This window comes from Anguilla anguilla, chromosome 1 (assembly GCF_013347855.1).
Source record: "Anguilla anguilla isolate fAngAng1 chromosome 1, fAngAng1.pri, whole genome shotgun sequence".
Taxonomy (NCBI): domain Eukaryota; kingdom Metazoa; phylum Chordata; class Actinopteri; order Anguilliformes; family Anguillidae; genus Anguilla; species Anguilla anguilla.
The window spans coordinates 202177-226452 of NC_049201.1; the positions used below are offsets into that span (position 1 = coordinate 202177).

The 24276-nt window shown below is 46.4% G+C and overlaps 3 protein-coding genes, 1 long non-coding RNA gene and 1 other non-coding gene across 7 annotated transcripts in view; 3 read left to right on the forward strand and 2 right to left on the reverse strand.

The window, feature by feature from the left end:
• Nucleotides 1–2321: 2321 nt before the first annotated feature.
• Nucleotides 2322–11196, forward strand: sgk2b (serum/glucocorticoid regulated kinase 2b). Of its 3 annotated transcripts, none has more exons than XM_035403427.1 (12): nucleotides 2322–2528; nucleotides 3547–3622; nucleotides 4945–5005; nucleotides 5184–5230; nucleotides 5622–5679; nucleotides 5788–5871; nucleotides 6162–6290; nucleotides 6496–6608; nucleotides 7275–7494; nucleotides 7845–8000; nucleotides 9216–9305; nucleotides 10111–11196. In XM_035403427.1, exons 1-12 carry the CDS (start codon nucleotides 2459–2461, stop codon nucleotides 10273–10275), a joined length of 1269 nt encoding a protein of 422 aa, XP_035259318.1. In that variant the 5' UTR covers nucleotides 2322–2458; the 3' UTR covers nucleotides 10276–11196. The 3 variants fall into 3 exon arrangements, with proteins under 3 accessions (XP_035259318.1, XP_035259310.1, XP_035259324.1); XM_035403419.1 differs by having other exon boundaries at nucleotides 2325–2528; nucleotides 6159–6290; XM_035403433.1 differs by lacking the exon at nucleotides 2322–2528 and adding an exon at nucleotides 3037–3222 and having other exon boundaries at nucleotides 6159–6290.
• Nucleotides 11197–12822: 1626 nt separating this feature from the next.
• Nucleotides 12823–15247, reverse strand: LOC118221494. The gene is made up of 2 exons (XR_004764119.1): nucleotides 14902–15247; nucleotides 12823–13280 (listed from the first exon to the last, which is right to left on the reverse strand). It is a non-coding gene; the product is annotated as an uncharacterized LOC118221494 (long non-coding RNA).
• A 342-nt stretch (nucleotides 15248–15589) lies between these two features.
• Nucleotides 15590–15780, forward strand: LOC118215522. The gene has a single exon (XR_004762836.1). It is a non-coding gene; the product is annotated as a U2 spliceosomal RNA (small nuclear RNA).
• Nucleotides 15781–19015: 3235 nt separating this feature from the next.
• On the reverse strand, nucleotides 19016–24078 carry LOC118237289 (XK-related protein 8-like). The gene is made up of 3 exons (XM_035435852.1): nucleotides 23552–24078; nucleotides 22086–22273; nucleotides 19016–20287 (listed from the first exon to the last, which is right to left on the reverse strand). The coding sequence occupies exons 1-3, from the start codon at nucleotides 23878–23880 to the stop codon at nucleotides 19512–19514; spliced, it is 1293 nt and encodes a 430-aa protein (XP_035291743.1). The 5' UTR covers nucleotides 23881–24078; the 3' UTR covers nucleotides 19016–19511.
• Nucleotides 23741–24276, forward strand: part of l3mbtl1b (L3MBTL histone methyl-lysine binding protein 1b) — a 32737-nt gene continuing 32201 nt past the window's right edge. Inside the window, exon 1 of the mRNA XM_035435796.1 lies at nucleotides 23741–23808. The gene's annotated coding sequence lies outside the window, so the exon portion shown is untranslated. The remainder of the gene's footprint in view (nucleotides 23809–24276) is intronic.

A 24276-nucleotide genomic window follows, 5' to 3' on the forward strand; every position in this document is an offset into this window, starting at 1 on the left:
TACAGTTCAATAGACTCAACTGCAATGGGTGACGTTTTCTATTCACCCATATGGTATAGCTGATGATTTGCTGTATTTGCAGTGTAGTGTAGTACAGCGTAGTGCAGTGCATTGTAGTGTAGTGTAGTGCCGTGTAGTGTAGCGCAGTGCGGTGCATTGTAGTGTAGTTCAGTGCAGTGCAGTATAGTGCAGTGCAGTGTAGTGTCGTGCAGTGCAGTGTGTTTGTAGTGTAGTGCAGTGCAGTGCAGTGCAGTGCCATGTAGCACAGTGCAGTGCAGTATAGTGCATTGTAGTGTAGTGCAGTGTAGTGAAGTGCAGTGTAGTGTAGTGTAGTGCAGTGCAGTGTAGAGCGGTGCAGTGCAGTGTAACGCGGTGCGGTGCAGTGTAGTGTAGTGTAGTGTGGTGCAGTGCAGTGCAGTGCAGTGTAGTGCGGTGCAGTGTAGTGTAGTGCAGTGTAGTGTAGTGTATTTGTAGTGTGCTGGGACTGTTGCAGACTACTCAAGTGGGTCTCTACAGCCCTCCTGTTCTTCTCCTTCATACAAATAGTTTCACAATTAATCCCCCAAAGAGGAGCTAAACTAAATCAAACATCTTCTGTTATCAGAAGATTCTGAAGCGTATGCAAGTGACTGAACATGCCTATGTTTCATCTATTAGTTTCTGTATGTACACATAGGCTACACCCCTTTCTCTTCTGGCTCAATTAAGCCAGAATGTGTGTGTGTGTGTGTGTGTGTGTGTGTGTGTGGGTGTGTGTATGTGTATGTTGGTGTGTGTGTGTGTGTGTGTGTGTGTATGTTGGTGTGTGTGTGTGTGTGTGTGTGTGAGGTGTGTGGGTGAGTGTGTGTGTGTGTGTGTGTGTGTGTGTGTGCATGTTGGTGTGTGGCTGACTGTGTGTGTGTGAGGTGGGATCCATACAGCTGTCAACACACTGCCTGTAGGGTGGGGTGTGCACAGAGTGTTCAGACAAGCATGTGTCACACAAACACTCCATCAAACACTCACACGCACACACATACACACACTCTCACACATACACACACACACTCACACACATACAATCTCTCACACACACACACACAAACACACTCACACACACTGAAACGGCATCACAGATACATATTTACACTTCATACACACTGAAACGCCATCACAGATACATATTTACTTTATACACACTGAAACGCCATCACAGATACATATTTACACTTTATACACACTGAAACGCCATCACAGATACATATTTACACTTTATACACACTGAAACGCCATCACAAATACGTATTTACTTTATGCACCTGAAACGCACTGAATTTGACATCATGTCATATTCAGGCCTGGGCATGACAGTCAGAAGCAGAGCAAAGCTCCCGTCTCTGTGTCCAGGCCTGCGGGATCTTGGTATTTTCTGCATTCTGTTACAACACAATTACATCATTTACGCAGTTAGTTGATCACATCTGTGAGTACAGATGATCAGGCTTAATGGAGCTCTGTTAGGGTGCATTACAGCCAGATTATTTATCTCTGTGACCACAGCATAACTATGAGTTCCAAGAACAGTCTTTAAGCCCCACCGCATCTGCACAATATTGACCGATTGCTTTAAGCCTTTATTTGATCCGGTACCCAGATGCAAGAGAATTCTTGTTTACTGCAACAACCTGGTGCCAATGCCCAGTGAATTTGCGTAAATAGTAAAATACTTCAAGGATTCGATAAACCCATAACATATCCAGTGCATATAACAGCATTAAAGGGCCAGAGAGGTCATATGTTAATAATTGCACTCGTATGAAGAGCTGAACTGATGCTGTCATAGTAGGAGTTCCTGGGTTGGAATACTCATTCGGAAATAATCTAACATATTCACAGAACTGTTATGGTGTGCATATGGGAAAGGTAATGGCACCAATCTTGTCCAATAGCGACCCATAAGGAATGCAATTAAACAAGTTTCTAATCTTATTCTTATCTTTTCGTTGGGTGGAGGTAGCAATGAGTCACCTGTATGCGTAGAGTAGCCGGAAAAAAGAAGGAATTAGTCTGTACTTGATTCTAGATGATGAAATGGTAGCAGCTGACCGCAGCGGGTCATTTTCTTGTTTTAAAGATTACAGCAGAAGCGGAATGTTTCCGCTGATACAAAGAAGAGGGGGAAACTCTCATCCGGTCATTTGAGCCGAGCGCTTGCAGTTCATCCCCAAGCCTCCGGATCGCCGCGGAGTCCCGTGACGTCACGACAGATACTCACATAACCGGTTTGCTTGGTTTCTCTAGTGATGTCAGGCTGAGTTTCTGTGGAACCACGTGCCCCATATATAATGACTTGTAGCCGCGCAGCGGAACACAGGGACTAGTGGGTACATACCGGGCTGTTTGATGCGAGACACTAACCATCTCTTGCTTTTAATTATTGTAGCCTTTTTTATGACGCTCCGGATGTATTATCTGACTGATGGCTGTGACCGGAGCCGGGTGCGACTTAACATATTCCAAAATGAGAGGGATTGTGTCATTTTTTACCGGTAGGATTGGTTATTACGTCCCCCTTTTATTGTAGCCTAGTGGCCTTCCTTCAGTTTATAATACAGTTTTATCAATGAAGTGTTGAAGATGTGTATCATGTTAATCTAAGATTTGACTTTTGTTAGGATTCTAGTTTGCTTTCAGTGCGGTGCAGTAGTGCAGAGTTGGGTAGCTCGTGGACGTCTCGGTATTACAATGAGTTTACAAAACATGGCATCGGGCTGTAACATCGCTAACACAAGATTAAACATATTAGCCCAGATCTGGTAAATGCACAATCAATCACGTATGCACTGGAGCGTTTGTTTGCAAATTTGGAAGCTTTATATTTTGATCACGAGCAACAATCGAATTTCACATCGTATTTAAAATATTCCTCAGTTTAATAAACCACTATGTTATTCTGAACTCGGAGATGTGTTTTTGTGCCATATGTGTTATTAATCCGCTGCTAATTTTGTTCCTGCTTGCATGGATGAAGTTTGGAGATTTGGAGTTTGGGGGATATTTGTTTTCCTATTTTGAAATCAACCAATTGAACGCCTGTGTTTTGTTGCGTAACGGACCAGGCACTCGCCATACTCAATAAGGATGCTTACCGGAGATTTTTAGATTGTGAAGAATGTCTTGCAATAATGCAGCGTTAGGCTACAATATAAAAAAGTCAACCCACGCTCGGATGATTTCATTTCCGTGCGTATGCCCATGTAATGACTGAATCGTTCTCATCGCACTGTATTTATTGAGCATGTGTACAACGTTGTATTCTAATGTTTGTTTTGTGCAGCCATGTGTCCGGAATCTATTTGTAATGCATGTCTGGGTGTGAGTGCAGCAGCGTCAACATTCAGATGTATTTAAAATAACGTGTTTACAATGGCAGATGTGTTAACGGCATATTGCAATTATCAACACCATTTTAAACTGAGTCCTCAAGTAGGTTATGTGCGTTATATAAAAGATAACGCCGGCGGCTAGCCAGGCAGAATGACTCGAACCACTACGTTTGTGTTACAGCCTTCATTAAGGACAGAAAAATGGGCTTAAACGACATCATTCAGAAGTTGGGGTCCAACCCGCACATCTGTCAACAGTAAGTACCTGTTGTGGAATTATTGTTCTGCGACTGCGCGAAAATTTGAAAGGGAGCGGAGCTTTTCTCGGGGGTGCTGGCCGCTGATTAGAAACGATCTCAGAACCAGGAGGGCAGGACTGCACCCTCCGTTATTAGAACCAAGTCTGTTTCTAAGTCAGGCCCCTGGGTGGAAATAATGAAACGATGTGCAGGGCTGGTGGAGATTTAATTCTTTCTTTAGTAATATACAAGACAAGCTCACATATCCAAATGATTATTAATGTGTTTCTTTAATATTTTTACATTGCTTGATTTAAATGTGTGTTTTTATGAGGTCTACACACTGCCCAGTCTCCTCACAGCACCCTGGTTTAGTCATGAAAGATGCCCTCCTTCCTGCACAGAACACACTAAGCCTTCACCGCCTGATGCAGTCATAGCTCTGCTCATGTCAAACGGCTCCTGTGCGATAGCACGTGTTAGAGTACAAGGCCTGGTTAAATCCTGCTGGATTGTCCCACAGTTCAGCTCAGGTTATGATGGAAACATTTGTGATACAGACACCACCCCCAAACATGAACCCCCATCTGCCGACACCCTGCCCTCTGCTTGTCTCTCTTGCCTTACACTGTGACACACTAATAATGTCCCATATGGACATTCATTTGAACGGTACAGAGCATGGATACTCAAATCTTGGCCTTCAAATCCAAAATAAGGCCCTGGTTTTTTTTCCCCCAGGTAATTAACTGAACAAATTAGTGACACTAATTTTGTAGTCGGGAACTGTATTCACACCAGACTCCCAGGTAAAGGGAAGGTCGGGTGTGAAAGTTTGGTTCAGTAGATTCACCTTGTTTGAGTCACTCATTAATGTCAGGGTATAGCTCTTGTTTTTTTTTTTTTTTTACCGTGGTGAAAGATCAACCCCGTGAGATTGCTAGTCCTCAGTATTTGAGGGTACCAGGGAGTGGATGTTTCATTCGTTCTCTGTGGCCTGGTACTGATAATGGTTCACTGCGACAGACTTACCCCATCTAGTGGGTAAATGGAGTATTACAGGCCTCATCATTTCTGTTGTGCAGGCTTGTGAGTGTGTGGAAAGGAAGTCCGTTCTTGGAGAGCCATCAGCTTTTCATGTCACTTCCTGCTATTTATGCTTTAATCAGCTAATTAACTAGTTTGGCTTACTGGTCCAGGTGGAAACAAAAACTGTACAATCAGATTTTACTCCCCCTTCTGTTCCACTGGAGGCAGAACTGTGCTACAGGCCCAAATGCAGGCCCAAATGCAGGCAAATACATTCTGCCAAATATATTCTGTCCTAATTCTGTCCCCAGCTCAGACGTCCGAGTATTCCTGAAGATCGATGAGAGTCAGAAGAAGGAGACAGAGGAACCTGTAAGTGTCTGTGTGTGTGCGTGTGTGCATGTGTATATGTATGTGTGCTCATGCGTGTGCATATGTGTGTGTCTGTCTGTGTGTGTGTGTTTGTGTGTGTGCATGTGTATAAGTGTATGTATGTGTTTTGGGGGGTGCTCTCATGGTAAATGAATCAACCCTCTCCTTTCTCTTGTAGCGGTGTCTAGTGTCACCCAGGAACTCTATGGCAGAGGAGACTCAGAGGTGAGTATGATGCTGGATTACATACAGATAGCGGGATTACATACAAATAGAGTGGGATTACACACAGAGAGCAGGATGACACACAGATATTGCAGGATTACACACAGATAGAGCAGGATTACACACAGATAGAGCAAGATTACACACAGATAGAGCGGGATTACACACAGATAGAGCAAGATTACACACAGATAGAGCGGGATTACACACAGATAGAGCAAGATTACACACAGATAGAGCAGGATTACACACAGATAGAGCGGGATTACACACAGATAGAGCGGGATTACATACAGATAGAGCAGGATTACACACATTCTCAGAGTATGGTGCTGGATTACACAGTTTGCTCAGAAACACCTACTCACCTGCCTGTTCTTTTGTTCTCCAGGGTCAAGCCCTCAGATTTTGACTATCTGAAAGTCATTGGGAAAGGAAGTTTTGGGAAGGTGAGGGAGGAGATTTCTCTCTGGTGTGCTAACCGAGGAGGTGAACATGCAGCAAATAATGTAGTTAGGTAACCGTGGAAACTTCCCCTCTCTCATTGTCTGTACCAGGTCCTGCTGGCTCGACACAAAGAAAGTGAGCAGTATTACGCTGTCAAAGTACTACAGAAGAAAATCATCCTGAAGAAGAAAGAGGTACAGCTCTTTAATTGGGCCCCTCCCTAAACTGCACCAGCACAGAACATGACCCCACCTTAACCACCCCCCCACAGAGCACAACCCCACTCTGAACTCCACCCCTACAGGACACAACCCCACCTTACACTCCGCCCTCACAGAACACGACCCCACCCTAAACTCCACCCCTACAGGACACAACCCCACTTCAACAGTCCACCTCATTCCCTTTGAAACTGACCTCCACTCTGACCTAAGGCCTTGGTGACCTTTTACTCCACCCTAAACCCCCCTCACCCCCGCAGCAGAAGCACATCATGTCGGAGCGCAGTGTGCTGCTGCAGAACCTGCACCACCCCTTCCTGGTGGGCCTGCACTTCTCCTTCCAGACCACAGACAAGCTGTACTTCGTACTGGACTACGTCAATGGAGGCGAGGTGAGCGCACGCACACACACACACACACACACACACACATACACACTCACACACTCCCACACCCACACACACTCTCACACACACTCACACATGCATACACACACACTGCATGCAGAAGCTAACGCACACACTCAGGTTCACAAATGCACACACAAAAACATATGTTTATGGAAGTTCCCATGGTAACATACTCCTCCCCCTGTAGCTCTTCTACCACCTGCAGCGCGAGAGAGTGTTCCTGGAGCCGCGAGCGCGGTTCTACGCCGCCGAGATGGCCAGCGCCCTGGGCTACCTGCACTCACTGCACATCATCTACAGGTACTACGCCTGCACTCACTGCACATCATCTACAGGTACTACGCCTGCACTCACTGCACATCATCTACAGGTACTACGCCTGCACTCACTGCACATCTACAGGTACTACGCCTGCACTCACTGCACATCATCTACAGGTACTACACCTGCACTCACTGCACACCATCTACAGGTACTACACCTGCACTCACTGCACATCATCTACAGGTACTACGCCTGTACTCACTGCACATCATCTACAGGTACTACGCCTGCACTCACTGCACATCTACAGGTACTACGCCTGCACTCACTGCACATCATCTACAGGTACTACACCTGCACTCACTGCACACCATCTACAGGTACTACACCTGCACTCACTGCACACCATCTACAGGTACTACACCTGCACTCACTGCACACCATCTACAGGTACACACTGCACCTCCTTTTGAGTTTTGGGGGAGGGGACTGAGGTTTGGGCGAATGAGACTGAGGTTAGGGGGAGGGGCTTGAGATGTGGGGGAGGGGCTTGAGATGTGGGGGAGGGGACTGAGGCTTGGGGGAATGAGACTGAGGTTAGGGGGAGGGGCTTGAGATGTGGGGGAGGGGCTTGAGATGTGGGGGAGGGGAGTATAGCCAGGCTGTTTGGAATACAGTGGGGATAACGCCTGTCCCCCACAGAGACCTGAAGCCAGAGAACATCCTGCTGGACTCGCAGGGTCACATCGTCCTGACCGACTTCGGCCTGTGCAAGGAAGGTCTGGCCCCGAACGGGACCACCAGCACCTTCTGTGGGACCCCGGAGTACCTGGCGCCCGAGGTGCTGCAGAAGCAGGCGTACGACCGCACTGTGGACTGGTGGTGTCTGGGGTCCGTCCTGTACGAGATGCTGTACGGCCTGGTGAGTCTTCAGGGGCCTGCTACATGAACAGAGCTGTCTATCGCATTGCCTGATATACTAACAGGCAGAGCTGTCTATCACAATGCCTGCTACACTAACAGTGCCATCCATCATATTCATTTTCTTACATTCAATGTACCAGCATATTCATAGCATTTTGGCCAGCGCCTCCATATGAGCATAGGTGAAGGCCCATGTGTTCTGGGACATCTGTTAATGCCCATTTCCCATCAGCATGAACGGTCACCATCCAGTCTGCTGTCCTTGAGAAAATGAAAGCCGTTTCCTAACTGGCTGGGCAGGCATATGTTGACTCCTGGGCTTGCAGCTGATTGGCTGTTTCTCCTCAGCCCCCGTTCTACAGCCGGAACACGGCGGAGATGTACAACAGCATCCTGCACAAGCCCGTGGAGCTGAAGCCCAACGTCTCCAACGCGGGCAGGGCCATGCTGGAGGGCCTGCTGCAGAAGGACCGCACCCTGAGGGCCGGGGCACGAAACGACTTCGTAAGAACGGCTGTTTATACACACGTACACACACAGCCGTTTATACACACTTACACACACGGCTGTTTATACTCACACACACGGCAGTTTATACACACGTACACACACGGCCGTTTATACACACGTACACACACGGCTGTTTATACACACTTACACACACGGCTGTTTATACACACGTACACACACGGCTGTTTATACACACGTACACACACGGCCGTTTATACACACGTACACACACGGCTGTTTATACACACTTACACACACGGCTGTTTATACACACTTACACACACGGCTGTTTATACACACGTACACACACAGCCGTTTATACACACGTACACACACGGCTGTTTATACACACTTACACACACGGCTGTTTATACACACGTACACACACAGCCGTTTACACACACTGTTTATACACGCAGCTGTTTATACACACAGCTGTTTATACACACAGCTGTTTATACACACAGCTGTTTATACACGCAGCTGTTTATACACACAGCTGTTCATACACACAGCCGTTTATACAGTTATACACATAGCTGTTTATACACACAGCTGTTTATACACATAGCTGTTTATACACACTTATACACATAGCTGTTTATACACACAGCTGTTTATATGCACAGCTGTTTATACACACAGCTGTTTATACACAGTTATACACATAGCTGTTTATACACACAGCTGTTTATACACACAGCTGTTTATACACACAGCTGTTTATACACATAGCTGTTTATACACACAGCTGTTTATACACACATCTGTTTATATGCACAGCTGTTTATACACACAGCTGTTTATACACACATCTGTTTATATGCACAGCTGTTTATACATACTTATACACATAGCTGTTTATACACACAGCTGTTTATACACATAGCTGTTTATACACACAGCTGTTTATATGCACAGCTGTTTATACATACTTATACACATAGCTGTTTATACACACAGCTGTTTATACACGCTTGTACACACCTTTATAAATGCACTTTTATACACAGCTATTAACTACTAAATATACACACTGATGAATATTTAAATACGCATACAGACACTCTTGGCTCAGTGGAAAGATATTTTCTGCTTGCTCTCAGTAGACACACAGTAGACCTTATTTTCTTTGGTTTGTCTTAAGTTTCATGTAAATTTTAATTGCATAATTGTATAAGTTATGTAATACCCCCTTGTTACCTGCAGATGGAGCTCAAGAGTCACCCCTTCTTTTCTCCCATCAACTGGGATGATCTGATGGCCAAAAAGATTACACCCCCCTTCATTCCCTCTGTGGTGAGTGGCTCCCAGAAAGTCGCGTGACAAAGTTTGTGCGTGCGTGTGTTTGCGTGCGTGTGCGTGCGTGTGCTGTATGTGTGTGCATGTGATGTGTGTGTGTGCATGTGTGTGCGTGTGCGTGCGTGTGCTGCATGTATGTACATGTATGTGCATGTGATGCGTGTGTGTGTGTGCGTGTGCTGCATGTATGTACATGTGTGTGCATGTGATGCATGTGTGCATGTGTGTGTGTGTGTGCATGTGATGCGTGTGTGTGCGTGTGGGTACATGTGTGCTGCATGTGTGTGCGTGTGCTGCATGTGTGTGCGTGTGCTGCATGTGTGTGCATGTGATGCATGTGTGTGCGTGTGATGCATGTGATGTGTGTGTGTGCGTGTGTGTGCGTGTGATGCATGTGTGTGCATGTAGCTATTTGTAAATCAAAATGTGCTGAACATGTAAAAGTGCCCCAGAGGAAGCGCAGGACAAACTGCACAATGTAACAGCAAAACCATACATTTAAAGTATGTATCAAAATATGATATACATGCCAGTTTACCTGCCAAGTGTAACTATTTATTAATAATAATAAGTTCAACATTTGTCAACAAATTTGTAGTCAGCATGTGTGTCAGTTTTATGTATGTTGCAAGACCAGAACAGTCCTGCAGTCTGTAAATAAGTTTAAGTTCCTGGCTCTCTGTAGAGTAAAGACGGTAGATGTTCCTGACAGATGGCCGTGGTGTTGGCCTGTTTCATATGGAGATGAATAACAGCTGAGTTTGTTCATACGGTGCTCTCCTTTTCTCTCCCTCCACTGCAGAGCGGCCCCACGGACCTGCGGCACTTTGACCCCGAGTTCACGCACCTCCCAGTGCCAGGTTCCCTTGGCAACAGTGACTGCCTGGTGACCAGCAGCCTGCGTGAAGCAGCCAGTGCCTTCCCTGGCTTCTCCTACACACCTCACGCAGACCACGCCTTCCCATAACCGTGCCGACCACGCCTTCCCATAACCACACCGAGCACATATTTCTGTAACCATGTCAACCACGCCTTCATGTAACCACGCTGACCATGCCTTAATGTGACCATGCCAACCACACCTTCCCGTAACCCTGCCAACAATGCGTTCCTGTAACTCCACTCTTGTACTGCTGACCACACCTTCCTCTAAGCCCGCCCCCTTGCCCCAGCCCTGACTCCACTGCCTTCTGTGGATCAGGTAAGGACCCCAGCGCGGGTGGCTACCCTGCTGCCTCTGTGGATTGGATGGGATAAGGACCCAAGTGCGGGTGGCTACCCTGCTGCCTCTGTGGATTGGATGGGATAAGGACCCAAGTGCGGGTGGCTACCCTGCTGCCTCTGTGGATTGGATGGGATAAGGACCCCAGTGTGGGTGGCTACCCTGCTGACTGCGTGGAGTGGATGGGATAAGGACCCCAGCGTGGGCTGCTGCCCTGCTGACTGCGTGGAGCGGATGGGATAAGGACCCCAGTGTGGGTGGCTACCCTGCTGCCTGTGTGGAGTGGATGGGATAAGGACCCCAGTGTGGGTGGCTAACCTGCTGCCTGCGTGGGGTGGATGGGATAAGGACCCCAGTGTGGGTGGCTACCCTGCTGCCTGCGTGGGGTGGATGGGATAAGGACCCCAGTGTGGGTGGCTGTCCTGCTGCCTATGGACATCGGCAGACATGTTAAAATGCCAAATGGACTTGCAGTGCAAGTGGACATTCTCTATGCTGGGTGGAGGGAGGTGGGGATGGTGAAGGCCCAGGATGGTTATTATTCCTTTTGCTACACCCAGTCTCCTGCCACCACAGTCAAGCTATGCTGGCGTGTGTGTGTATGTGTGTGCATGCGTGTGTGAGAGTATGTGTGTGCATGCGTGTGTGTGCGTCTGTACATGCGTTCGTGTGTGAGAGTGTGTGTGCATGCGTTCGTGTGTGTGTGTGTGCATCTGTGCGTGTGCGTGTGTGCGTGCGTGCGTGTGTGTGCGTGTGCGTGCGTGCATGCATGTGTCCTTGCGTGTGTGTGTGTGTGTGTGTGTGTGCATGCGTGCGTACGTGCATGTGCGTGCGTGGGTACGTGCGTGGGTGCGTGCGTGGGTGCGTGCGTGCGTGCGCGTGTGCGTGCGTGCGCGCGTGTGTGCGTGTCTGTCTGTGTAAGGGGAGGGTAGTGGAGAATAACCTGCTGCTCAGAAACACTGTGCTGCTGTTCTGTATTAGGGCTGAGAGGACTCAGTAATACAGTAGAATAATGAATAATGTTATGCTGCCCTGTGTGTAACACTGAGAATGACGGGAGACCGTCCTGCTGACTGAGACTGAATCTAACCTTGGTCCCGCACACTTAGCTGACTGAGACTGAATCTAACCTTAGTCACACTTAATCTAACCTAATCACACTTGGCTGACTGCCTGAGGGAACACAGCCGCACATGCTTATATACACTCTTACCCCACTTATAACTGTAATCATGTACTGTTGTTACTAATTTAAATTAACTAAAATAACTAGGCAGCGGATTGGATCCTGCGATGTTTATTTTTTCGCAGCATGATTAGACATGCGATACCTAGCCATGTGGGAGACGTGTGCTTTATATTCTGCTGGGCTGTAGTCCGGTGGATCCCTGAATGCTGCCTATAGGAATCAGGTCATTGCGAGCATAAGGCAGAAGCCCAACACTCATTAGTTTAGCCAGGTTTTCTACAGGCATCGCTGCTGCCAGTCATAGCACAGCGAGGGTCACACTGAGCATGCCCAAACCTGTCTGAGCCAGATCATGCTGTAACGTTACAAACTAGGCTAGGTTATTATTTATGTGCAGCTGGTGCAACTGGCCCCATGTGAGTCTGTGTGCTCATTTAAACCCTCTGATCTTGTCCTCTGATGCGAGGTTTTGATCTGCAAGCAGAACAAGGGGTGGTTTCTTACGTGTTATGAGAATACATGCATGACACGTATGAAATATATAATTTACATCTGTTTCACAGTTATTTTATTTATTTACAGATGGAACACAGTAACATAAATCTGGAGCAGCCTATGATAGTTTAAACTGTTAGGAGGAAAAACCTGAACAAATTCTGTAATGAGTGACAATAAACCTACAGAATGAAAAATGCTTTTGTGTTCTTGTTTAGAATTTGTTCTTTTGTGGAAGTTAACATGTGTTATGATATTGCTGTTCTTTGCTTGCCTGTGTAGGGCAGTAGGTTTTCATTTTGAGTGCTTACTGGCTGACAACTGCAATGCTTTGATAGTGTGCACTTTAGGGAGAATGTTTCTATCCTTAAGGCAGGAAGGCTGAAGTAGGTTAGGGATAGTGTGCACTTTAGGGAGAATGTTTCCACAGCTCAGGCAGGAAGGCTGGAGTAGGTTAGGGATAGTGTACACTTTAGGGAGAGTATGTCCACACTAAAGGTAAGAAGTGGTATGGCTGGATCATGCATGACATGGACTCACAGGCAAAAATATTTACAATATTACACCTTCTTAACAACATAAGAACAGATGTCAGAAGAAACAGAACATCAAAAATGGAAACAGTCATATTTATGCACGGTACGCATATCATAATTATAAACATTAGTTTAACACACATAAATAAAATTAATACACATAATGCATCCACAGCTGGCCCCAAAGGATAATACATCAGTATTAATAACCTGATAGGCAATTTGAAATTTACCACTGCAAAACTACAACTAGGGCTTTTTAATTAACCATAGTAGTTTAATTTAATTTTACGTATTTAATGGTTGTGCATGTGTGGTGAAGCTGCTGTTACCTTTGACTTTACCTGTAACTTGGCAAGCAAGTCCAAGTTCGCAACGACGTAACAGCTGAACGTCAACAGCACCTGATAACCACTAATGGGCTCGTGCGTCAACCCGCTTCCGGCTGCTAATTGAACTGCGTGCGCACTTGTTGCAGTATGGAGACTCGCGGTCGTATTGTTTGGCTACTGATACCGTATTAACTTGTTCTGTTGGAGGAGAAAAAAAACAACATGAGCAAAGAAGTTTTCTGCGACCTTTGCGAGAGATAGCTGACGTACAGATGAACATGTAAGTATTTAGCCACTGTGCATTTATTTGTGTCGCATATGCTATATTTTCGAAGTTGCTATGACAATATCAAAGATTGGCCTGTTGAAAGGTGACTGTATATGTGTAGGCCTTAGACTTGTTTTGCTTTTTTAGACGTTGTGCCGTATTCAGCAAGCACTGACAGGCAGTCGGTACGTAGTTCTTGCCAACAATATGTGTAGGCTACTACCCCGGAACTGAAGCTTGAAAACATGTAATTGGGCGGGAAGTGTACGATGCAAACGGGGGACGTAGTTAAACTGCTTTACAATCTTTATAGTAGGCTGATTCTGTGACTTTATGAATTGCGGCATTGTGACCGTATGTATGTAAAAACACTTTTTTGTTGTGTTAGTTGGTTCTGTGTGTGATTTGGCGTCAGAATTGTCAAAGATGTCGACTTGCATCTGGTTTATACGACCAACTGGCATCAGTTTAAAGTTTAAGAACATGGCTTCTCAACCCTGTTCCTGGAGAGCAACCATCCTGCAGGTTTTCTTTCAGTCTTAATTTGGCACACCTGATTCTACTAATTAGTAGCTCTACGCGATTTACCTGTTGAATGAGGCTTGATTTGTTGGGGTTGGGGTGTGGTTTGTCCTTAGAGGGTTAAATTATATGTGGTGTTGACTTTGATCATTATCTGCTTCAAGGCAGCTTCTGACTACATGAATTGGTCCAGTGTGAGAGTCAAATCTAAAACTCATTTTCCTCGTAATGTTAGTTGGTGATGTGTGCTTTGGTGTCGACAAAGTGACAATTTCGACTTCCTAGTAATGCAACCAGCTACCATACGTTTAAAGTTGTTAAGAGGGTTGAGTTCTCTCTGTCGTTTTGGCTTTGAACATGATCTGGCCTTGTCGCGACTGCTGTGACCCGATATTAAGTAATATTTGGACACATTTGTTTTTAAAGACTCATTCGGTCACTCGGTGTGAAGGAAACGGGTGCAGCAAGCAAGCGACGTACAGGGTTTTGTATAATATTTTTATATTGCGTCACATTGATCAGCGTTACTTTCAGGATCTGTCCGCTAGGCGGCGGTAGAGCTCTTCTGTTTACGTGGGTTTGAAACATTTTGTGTTTAGAGGAAATTGCGTCCTTTACGCTCTTATTCAGATTCCTATGTGGAGTCCACTGAACAAGATTCTTACATAGTTCTGTGGTTGAGTCTCATTGGAAAGCGAACATGACGAAGCTACTGTTGTATTCTCCCCGGTTCTTTAGTGACAAATTGTTTGTATTACGCGCTTAACACGGCCACTGACAGACTTCAGAAACAGTGGAAATTGGAAAAGACCGCGTGTCCCCTTCAAAAAAACGACGGAAAGGGGGCGAATAAAACTCCCTAGTAGGAATAAAAAATAAAAACAGTATGCCGGATTGTATTGCATGCATCCGGTTTGTAGGCTACTACTGTTATAGTCGTGCTGTCAAGTGTTAAATGACAGTAGCAATAGGCATACTTATGCATAGCCTCTCGGTGTTGTGCAGTTTCAATAAATGAATCAAACTTACCTACTGAAGCCAATCATTGCATAATGTGGATATGAAATTGCTGCATTGTCCAATCTCACTCTCTGGCAGTCCAGAAGACATCTCTGTTCACGATGCATCTCTATAGCCTACTGTAGGCTACGTGTGTTTGTATACGCGCACAGCTGCATGCCTGGGCATGCTGCGCCGACATCTGATAGGTGTTTTTATAGAGAAATATTTTAGTTTTAAGACCGTGTTTGGGGCCTAAATTAATCGAGGCGTATTCTAAAATAGCAACTGAGTTCCGTTATCTTTCTGTTTCTGCATTACAAGTGTATTCAGTATTCATGGGAAGTAGGAAGTTAACTCGTGTAAGTGAGCACGTTGTGGGAAGCAGCGGCAGACAGGAGCGTCTAATCGCGGTTCGTATGGTATGTACCATTTCCTCTGCCGTAGTTGAGGACACAAAGACAGTAACTCGAAACTAGTATGATTGGTAGAAATTGGATTTGATTTACATTAAGGTGCATCTTGGGATCTATTTGCAAAAATAAAATAAAACAAATATATATAATCGCCGTCTATTAATACCGCACCTTGGTGTTATTGGTCGTTTCCAGTGTTCAGTCCTCGCAGAGTTTGCTAACTGCAGTAAGAAAAGCAGCCGTCCCGTCACCGTGTATTCTGTTTGGCGAATGGACTGCCGCGACTCGAGCCATCATTCAGTATCGCTTCTCGGCCTTTTGGCTAAGATCAAGTGTAGTATCTGTTCTTATCAGTTTAATATCTGATACGTTCCCTATTTGGGGACCATATATTAAATTGATTTTTGGAATAGGGAGATGGAATAGGGGCTTGCTTCGTCCACTCCACGCATCGACCTGGTATTGCAGTACGTCCAGAAACGGTGCACTCTCCACTTGGGGAGAAATGTTCGGTATGAAAGTAAGATTAGGAGTGTTTTGCAGAAACAGCATATTGTGTTGCGTTATATTATAATATATTGGGGGTCAGAATTTGTGGACGGAGCAGTGTTGTGTTGAAGTATCTATAAAGGAAACGAGCTGTGCTGCCGTCTGTTGGTCATTTAGACTGGCATCAAAATGAGTAATTATGTGATAAAGCTCTCATAAATTACATAATTGAAAAGTTTGAAGACTATTATGCTCAGCAATGGTCTGCTTGCCAGGGATAGTGGTCTAAAATGGAGGGTATGCACATGACGTCACAGCAAGTGGAAATCACTGCGGTTACACCCACGAGTAGCAGAAAGACTACTGAGTGGCAGCGTTAGCGTTCAGCTTGAATGCCGCGAAAACACAAAAAACACATCTAACATGGGAAAGAGCTGTTGTGCGATTGACTGTACAAATAGATTCAACAAGAAATCGGAGCTGTCTTTTTATAGGTATGTTGGATTTTTGGGTAAAATCATACCTTAAGTTAGGTAGCTCCTGTATTGACTACTCATCAATTAAATATTTAGCATCTTTCATTTATATTATGTGTAACTAAAGTTTTTGTCAGCATTTATTAAAAAAACATCTATGATGATGAGCCTTGTGTTCTACAAACAAACGGGGGATGGTTAGATAGTGTTAGCTAGCCAAGCATATTAAGGTATGCTTTTACCAAAAAATCCAACATACCTGACACAATAACAACCGCAAATCCACGTTTCGGTGCCTGGATTGCAGTTGTTTCTGCTAATTGCAGCGATCCATTTGCTTCTCTTTTCTTTAGCTTTCGGCAGTCTGAAAAAAGATAGCTCCGATTTCTTGTTGAATGTCCATGGACCACTGGTTCTTTGGTAAGTTGTAAGGATCACTGTCGAGTCCAACTGCCTTTAATTTAAGCAGATAATCATTTGTTTTACTCCCGGTTTTGCAGTTTCCTCTACTAAAGGCAGCCATGTGGCAGCATGTTTTGCCACTCAGTCTGACTGGGGGGGGGCGTATTCCGGTGGGAAAGTGACGTCAATGCATACCCTCTATTGGCAGCTGTCAATTTGGCTAGCTCTCCTTAGGTAATTTTTCACTGAAATGGCATACATTTTAGACTGGCCCATCACAACAGACACATGTAAACCTCTTACTTCTGTTCATCCTTAGTTACCCTCCAGGAGTGTCACAGTGTACCTGGACCTGTGATCCTTAGTTACCCTCCAGGAGTCTCTCAGTGTACCTGGGTCTCTGCCTGAGCAGCTTTCTCATAAGAACTACCTGCTGCCTCTAACCGATATCACCAGTGCTGTCAATATGCATTTCACACTTTTACAGTGTACACGATTCCACCTTAAACAACAGTTAACATTGTGGTGTCATTATTGGGTGTTTAAACTGCGAATAGAACCAATTCACCACCATTAGTGACCACCCTGCAATATCATACACTTCAGTAAAAGATAACCCAGGTTAAGCAGAACACGCACAGTACTTACACACTCTACATAATGGTCCTAAAGACATTTTGGGTTAGCTCCCAGTATATAGCCACCTTTTATATATTGTGTACCTACAAGTTCACCTCAAGTCCCTGAGGCTGTTTCTGAATTAGGAATGGCTTTTTCCTGCTTCCTGGTCTTGGTACATCCTCAGACTGGAAATGATTTGTTACCCAGAGTGACTTAAAACTTAAATGCTATGTTAAAGGTTGTGTAATCCAATTATACAGCTGGATATACTGAAGCAATGCAGGTTAAGTACCTTGCTCAAGGGTACAATGGCAGTGTCCTACCTAGGAATCAAACCTTTGTCCTTTAGGTTACAAGACCATCTCCTAACCCATTATGCAAAACTTCCGCTCGCCATGATTGTCCCATTGAACGACTTCAAAGCCTGTTTGCAGAACCTGATCAGTGAAATGTGCGATTGCTTTAAATAATGATCTCTGATTTGCTGGGCTGTTTGTTTGTGTGTCTCTCAGACTGAGAGTGCACAGTGCACAGGTTCGACTGCATAGCTACTTTCTTGGCCAGGCCTTCCTTGGAAAAGAGCTATTCAGACTGAAGGGACTTCCTGGTTAAATAAAGGTTAAATTAATAAACAATACAGGATGCTTTTCTTTGTTTTTGTAATTTTGCCCCTTGAATGGAAGTTAATGACTTAATTTTTTTTCTTGCATGGAGACATCTTATTCTGTGTACTGAATTTCTACAGTGCCTAACCTTCTCCTGTTTCTGTTTTCCTATGGCTGCAGCCCTTCACTTGCAGTGAGTTTACAGACTGCTCTGACCCTGTCCCTCCCCAGCCTTGTCCTCCCCAGTCCCGTCCCCGTCCCTCCCCAGCCCTGTCCCCGTCCCTCCCCAGACCCGTCCCTCCTCAGCCCTGTCCCCCCCTAGACACAGCCCTGTCCCCAGCCCTGTCCCCATCCCTCCCCAGACCCGTCCCTCCTCAGCCCTGTCCCCCCCTAGACCCATCCCTGTCCCCATTCTTCCCCCTCCCCAAACCCGTCCCTCCCCCTTCCCAGCCCTGTCCCCATCCTCCCCAGACCCATCCGTCCCCAGCCCCGTCCCCGTCCCTCCCCATCCCTCTCCCTCCCCAGCCCCGTCCCTCCCCAGGTTCATGCCCACACCTTCACGCAGCCTGGAGCTCCAGATGCGTCACCCTGCCCCTCTAAACTGCACTACACTTCCCCTCATTAGCACTTCTACTTTTCCAGCTGATTTATTGCCTCCACTGTAACCTGACCAACCCATTTTATTTGCTGTGATAGATTATTACATACGTTACATCCATTCTACTGCTACTCTACCCCAGGATGGGCTCCCCATCTATAGCCGGGCTTCTCTGGTGAGTGTACCCCATGTGCTATTTGGGGGTTCAGGCCTGGTTTTTGCTCTTTTTTCCCTTCTGATACTCTGTTAATAGTTTGACAGTTTTCTGTAAAAACAACTGTACAAATAAAATAGATTTATAATTGACTTGCATTGTCTGACTGTTCACCACCTCACATGTTGCATAGAACGTTTAAAACGGCTGAATTTACATCTTCATAACAGGCCAATCTTGTACTGTATGGACACTATCATACCGGTCTGACAGGCAATAGGGGTACTTGGTGATCCCCCCGTAGATGGGGGTGTGGGTGTCAGGGTAGTCAGGTGGTTTTGGCTGAGCAGAACAGGCTCTCGCTGAAAAAAAGGTGATTAAAATAATTTTTTCAACACTGAAGTTTATTTCATGCCTGTCCTCACCCCTGTGGGATTGTGCCATCACACACACACGTGCACACACGCACACACTCACCCTCATAAAATTCTTTCACTGAAAGAAGACAGAAGAAATAATGGCCAATAGAGATTTGCTCTCTACCAAACGGTCAGGTTTTGCTTTAGAAGTGGAAACTAATTTCCACACCCAAAAATAGAACACTACTGCCAAATATAAAAGACTGTACCTCCAAACAGGGAATGCTGCACAACAGATGAAGCAGTTCTCACGATTCACAACAGTCATTTCATCACAAACTAGAGTCTGTGTTCAAGACATCTGAGACCTGTAAAAGTAACTGGACAGGTAGAGATATGGGTTTAGACTGTGATTGGGGTCCTGGGCAGGTGGGGGTGTGGTTGAGATGATGTCGTTGGGGTCCCAGGCAAGAGCGGGTGTGGTTTAGATGTTGGGGTCGCAGGCAGGTGGGGGTGTGGTTTAGATGATGCCATTGGATGGCTTCCTGATTGACAGACAGGCATACGGCAGCACAGGCACAGGGGTGTAAAAGATACTGGCGAGGCGGGCCATCCTCTTATTGCACAGCTGGGAGGGGGGGCCGGGCTGGGGTGGGAGGGGTCTGAAGGGGGCATCAACGTCGGGCACATCGGCCTCCACCACAGAAAGAAGGCAGGGTTTGGGATCCCCCTCCCCCACAGTGAGGGGGCGGAGTTTGGGATGGAGGTAGCAGTAGTACAGGCCTTTAAGAAGCAGGCCCAGGAGGTAAGCACTCGGCAGGGAGATGACCACGCCCAGAGCATAGGCCTGCTTAAGCTCCGCCCCCTGCAGCCACCACCACGCCCCCAGGAGGATCCCGCTGTCCGTCACCATGAGGGCGTGGTAGATCACGCCCCGCCACCGGCTCCGCCCCTCCGTCACGTTGAACCAGCTGAAGTACCAGATAACGGCCACAGCCCCCCGGTAAAGCCACTCCCCCCCCGCGCTGTCCATGAAGCACGTCCTCTGCAGCCACGCCCACAGGAGCAGCGGCAGCCACAGGCACAGGAAGTGGGCGGTGGCCAGGTGGGGCAGCGCGGTGGCGAAGAGCGCCACGGCGACCAGGCGCGGAGCGATGAGCAGCAGGTTCCACAGGAAGTAGAACACGGTGGACACCCAGCGCTGCCGGGCTTTCTCCGGCAGGAAGGAACGTAGGGACCGGTGATACATGGCCACCGTCCAGGCGATGGACACCGAGGAGGCGAACACGCTCACACCTGCCAGAGAGAGAGAACACGCTCACACCTGCCACAGAGAGAGAGAACACGCTCACACCTGCCACAGAGAGAGAGAACACGCTCACACCTGCCACAGAGAGAGAGAACACGCTCACACCTGCCACAGAGAGAGAGAACACGCTCACACCTGCCAGAGAGAGAGATAACACGCTCACACCTGCCACAGAGAGATAACACGCTCACACCTGCCACAGAGAGAGATAACACGCTCACACCTGCCACAGAGAGAGATAACATGCTCACACCTGCCACAGAGAGAGATAACACGCTCACACCTGCCACAGAGAGAGAGAACACGCTCACACCTGCCACAGAGAGAGAGAACACGCTCACACCTGCCACAGAGAGAGAGATAACACGCTCACACCTGCCACAGAGAGATAACACGCTCACACCTGCCACAGAGAGATAACACGCTCACACCTGCCACAGAGAGAGAGGGGATGCACTTTACTGACCCGCGTGGGGTAATCTGTCCTGCATTTCACCCATCCTAGTGATTTAGGAGCAGTGGGCAGCCACAGTGCAGCACCCAGGGACCAGGTCAAGCACAATGGCAGGAGTATCTAACCCTGACATGCATGCCTTTCAGTGGGAGGAAACCCACACAAAGGAGAGAACATGCAAACTCCATGCAGAGCAAAATACCGTGTGACTTGCTTATCAGGGCATGGATGTATGTTTGTGCTTTTACATTTGACCTCACTATGATGGCAGTCAATATTACAGGTGTGGGCAGGTGCATGTGATCAGTAGGGGGGGATACAGGTGAGATGTCAGGTATGTAACCCGTAAGTATTTGGACACTGATCATTTTTTGTTTTGGCTCTACAGCAGCACATTGGATCTGAAATGAAACAATATGAGGTTAAAGTTCAGAGCATTTACATCCATATCAACTGACAGCTAACAAACGGTCTAGAGTTGATTCTAGGTGTGAAATTTGTATTTGGAGCTGTTGTCTCTCAACACGTAGACCAAAGTGTCAATGCCAGTAAAGCAGGACATCATGAGTCTGATAATCAGAATCAATCAGAGCCATACCCAAATTATTGCGCGTGTCAAAATCAACTGTTTAGCACATTAAGAAACTAGAACGTACTGGTGAGCTCAGCAATAGAAAACAATTAGACAGACCACAGAAAACCACTGTGGTGGATGACTGAAGAATACTTCCAATTGCAAAGAAAACTCCCTTTTCAACCATTGATCAAGAACACTCACCAGGTTGTAGGCAGAAATGTGACTAAAATAAGGAAGACTGCACCAGCATAACCTGAGGGTTCACTGCAAAATGTGAAAAAAGCCAAAAGCAGGGGCAAGAAAAGACTGAAGGTTCAAATCCCCAAAACAAACAGGAAGTGAAGATGGCTGCAGTGCAGGGAAGATACCCAGCGTCAGGTGATGTCCATGCATCGCAAACAGCAGGCCTTCATCGAGTTAAGGATTTGCAACCACATAGGCAACTAAAAGATTACATTATTGGACAATTACATGTTTCCCTAAAATGGGCGGACTATGTATAAAAAGGGGCGCAATTCCTACATGGGTCATCCGATATGGATGTGAATACCCTTATATTAAAGCTGGCCGCCTGCACTTCAACCCCATAGTCCTTTGTTTCATTTATAATCCAATGTGCTGGGGAACAAAGAGTACAAAGTACTTGGGGACAGCAGAGTGGGTTGGCGGGGGGATGCAGGTGAGCGGGGGGGATGCAGGTGAGCGGCGGGTGCAGGTGAGAAGGGGAGGATGCAGGTGAGCGGGAGGGACGCACATTGGACGGGGCGGGCGTGGCCGGTGTGCAGGACGATGTAGAGCAGGAGGGCGAGCTGGGGGGCGCTCTCGCAGAAGGCTTCCAGGAGGCGGAGCATGCTGAGGTCATGGGTCACGTAGGCGGCGTAGGCTGTGGCCCTCCTCCCGCCTCGCCACACGCAGAAGCCCTGCTCGATGGCCGACACGTGCCTGCGGACCGCAGCGGGAACAGGAGCTGAAATCCCCACATTCCACACGCTGCTCGCCCTTAGAACAGTAACGCACCAGCGTGGCAGAGGGACAGAGCCAGGATGTGACCCCACAACCTTCAGGGTCAGAGCTAAGACCCCCAACCTGCCCCAACGACTGCGCAATAAGGCCAGTGATAATCTCACTGTCCCGCCGAAAAGACTAAATCAGAACTTTACTGTCCTGCTGAAAAGACTAAATCAGAACTTTACTGTCCTGCCAAAAAGACTAAATCAGAACTTTACTGTCCTGCTGAAAAGACTAAATCAGAACTTTACTGTCCTGGAAAAAAGACTAAATCAGAACTTTACTGTCCTGGGAAAAAGACTAAATCAGAACTTTACTGTCCTGCCGAAAAGACTAAATCAGAACTTTACTGTCCTGGGAAAAAGACTAAATCAGAACTTTACTGTCCTGGGAAAAAGACTAAATCAGAACTTTACTGTCCTGCCGAAAAGACTAAACCACTTAAAAGGAGCTTTAGTGACACACAGTATGTTACTCATTAACTGTTGGTATTTAAATACGTTTTGCTGTTAGATTAAACTGCAAAGACAGAAATACTTCATGAATGAGGGCCTTCTTGCCTGATATGAGAAAGCAGGGGAGTACACCTTTTTTAAAGAAAACATCACCATGCACACATACACGGGTCTACTCAATCAGTTACCTGCATTATTCATTTACTTAAATAACTCCCTTTCCCCTGGACAATAGCTTTACGGTTGATTTAACTAAATGTATTAGTTTAATCAGTACATATGTGCTGTACTTACGGAACAGCAGGGGTGTAGTACAGTTTGATATTTTACTCTTCTTGATACTTACACTAAGATTTTATTTGAAATTGTTTTGGTATTATTGCATTTATTTTAATATTGGAAAAAAGATGTTTATTTTTATTTAACTTCTAAATTTATTTACTATCGGTGCCGTTCTAATCTGCAGGGGCAGGCTGTTCCACGGGCAAACGATCGGATCGGTGGAAGTTAGAGAAATCGTAATATAAGATTACCGACAGGCTCCCTCCCCCTGGTTTAACATTAATTCCAATGAGCCTCGGTCAAAAATGATCTTTTCTTTTTATATTGACAAGCCACTAGCCATTTAACGTTCTCCAATATGCGTTTCACACTTTTCCCAAGAACAGTAAAACGAATTCGGCTAGTACTACAGCTAGTGAATCAAAGTTCTTCAGTTTTGCTTGCTCGTGTTAGCTACCAAACTAACGGTACCTACCGCAGAAGAAATCCGAGCTGAAACGCGTGCAACAGGCAGAGTTTCAGGCGCCCTTCGCCGCCAAAAAGTATTTTCTCAGCAGATGTCTGCGATTTGAAATCTTCAAGTTCTTGATCATATTTAAACCAGAACCAGCTAAACAACTGGACCACGGTTGACGACAAAACCATGAACCCAACCACCAACCCGAACCATGTGAAATCGTCATGTAGGTAGAACTCTGCAGCGACCCACAGATCGGATCCCACGTCGAACAAGTAGGTGCAAACGCCGACAACCGTGAATACGAAATCTAGGAATGAATATCTACAAAAACCAGGGCATTCCATTCCGCTGAACTACATGCTTTCTGGGATCGCCAGGGTTTCCGTGTTCATACTACACTAAGAACCCAAAGCAAAGATAGAGGTAGCTATTTCATAACTACTTTTTAGTGGCGAACTAGCTAAGTCCTGCTCATAACAACAGCTAACACTCGCGTGTCTTCATGGGAGTCCGTTCCTAGCAGACGGTGCGCAGACCCACAGATTGTGATGTCAACTGGATAGACCAATTTAGCCTGTGGTGCCGATTCAGTCCACAAGTCGTTCGAAGCACGACTATTAGTTTGTCGCTAGACTATGCAGATCATATTACAGCCGTGAATACAACGGTACACGTGAGGGGTATGAACGGAGCCTATCAGGAGTTGCTGTGAAATAAAACTCTAAAATATCAACTGGTTC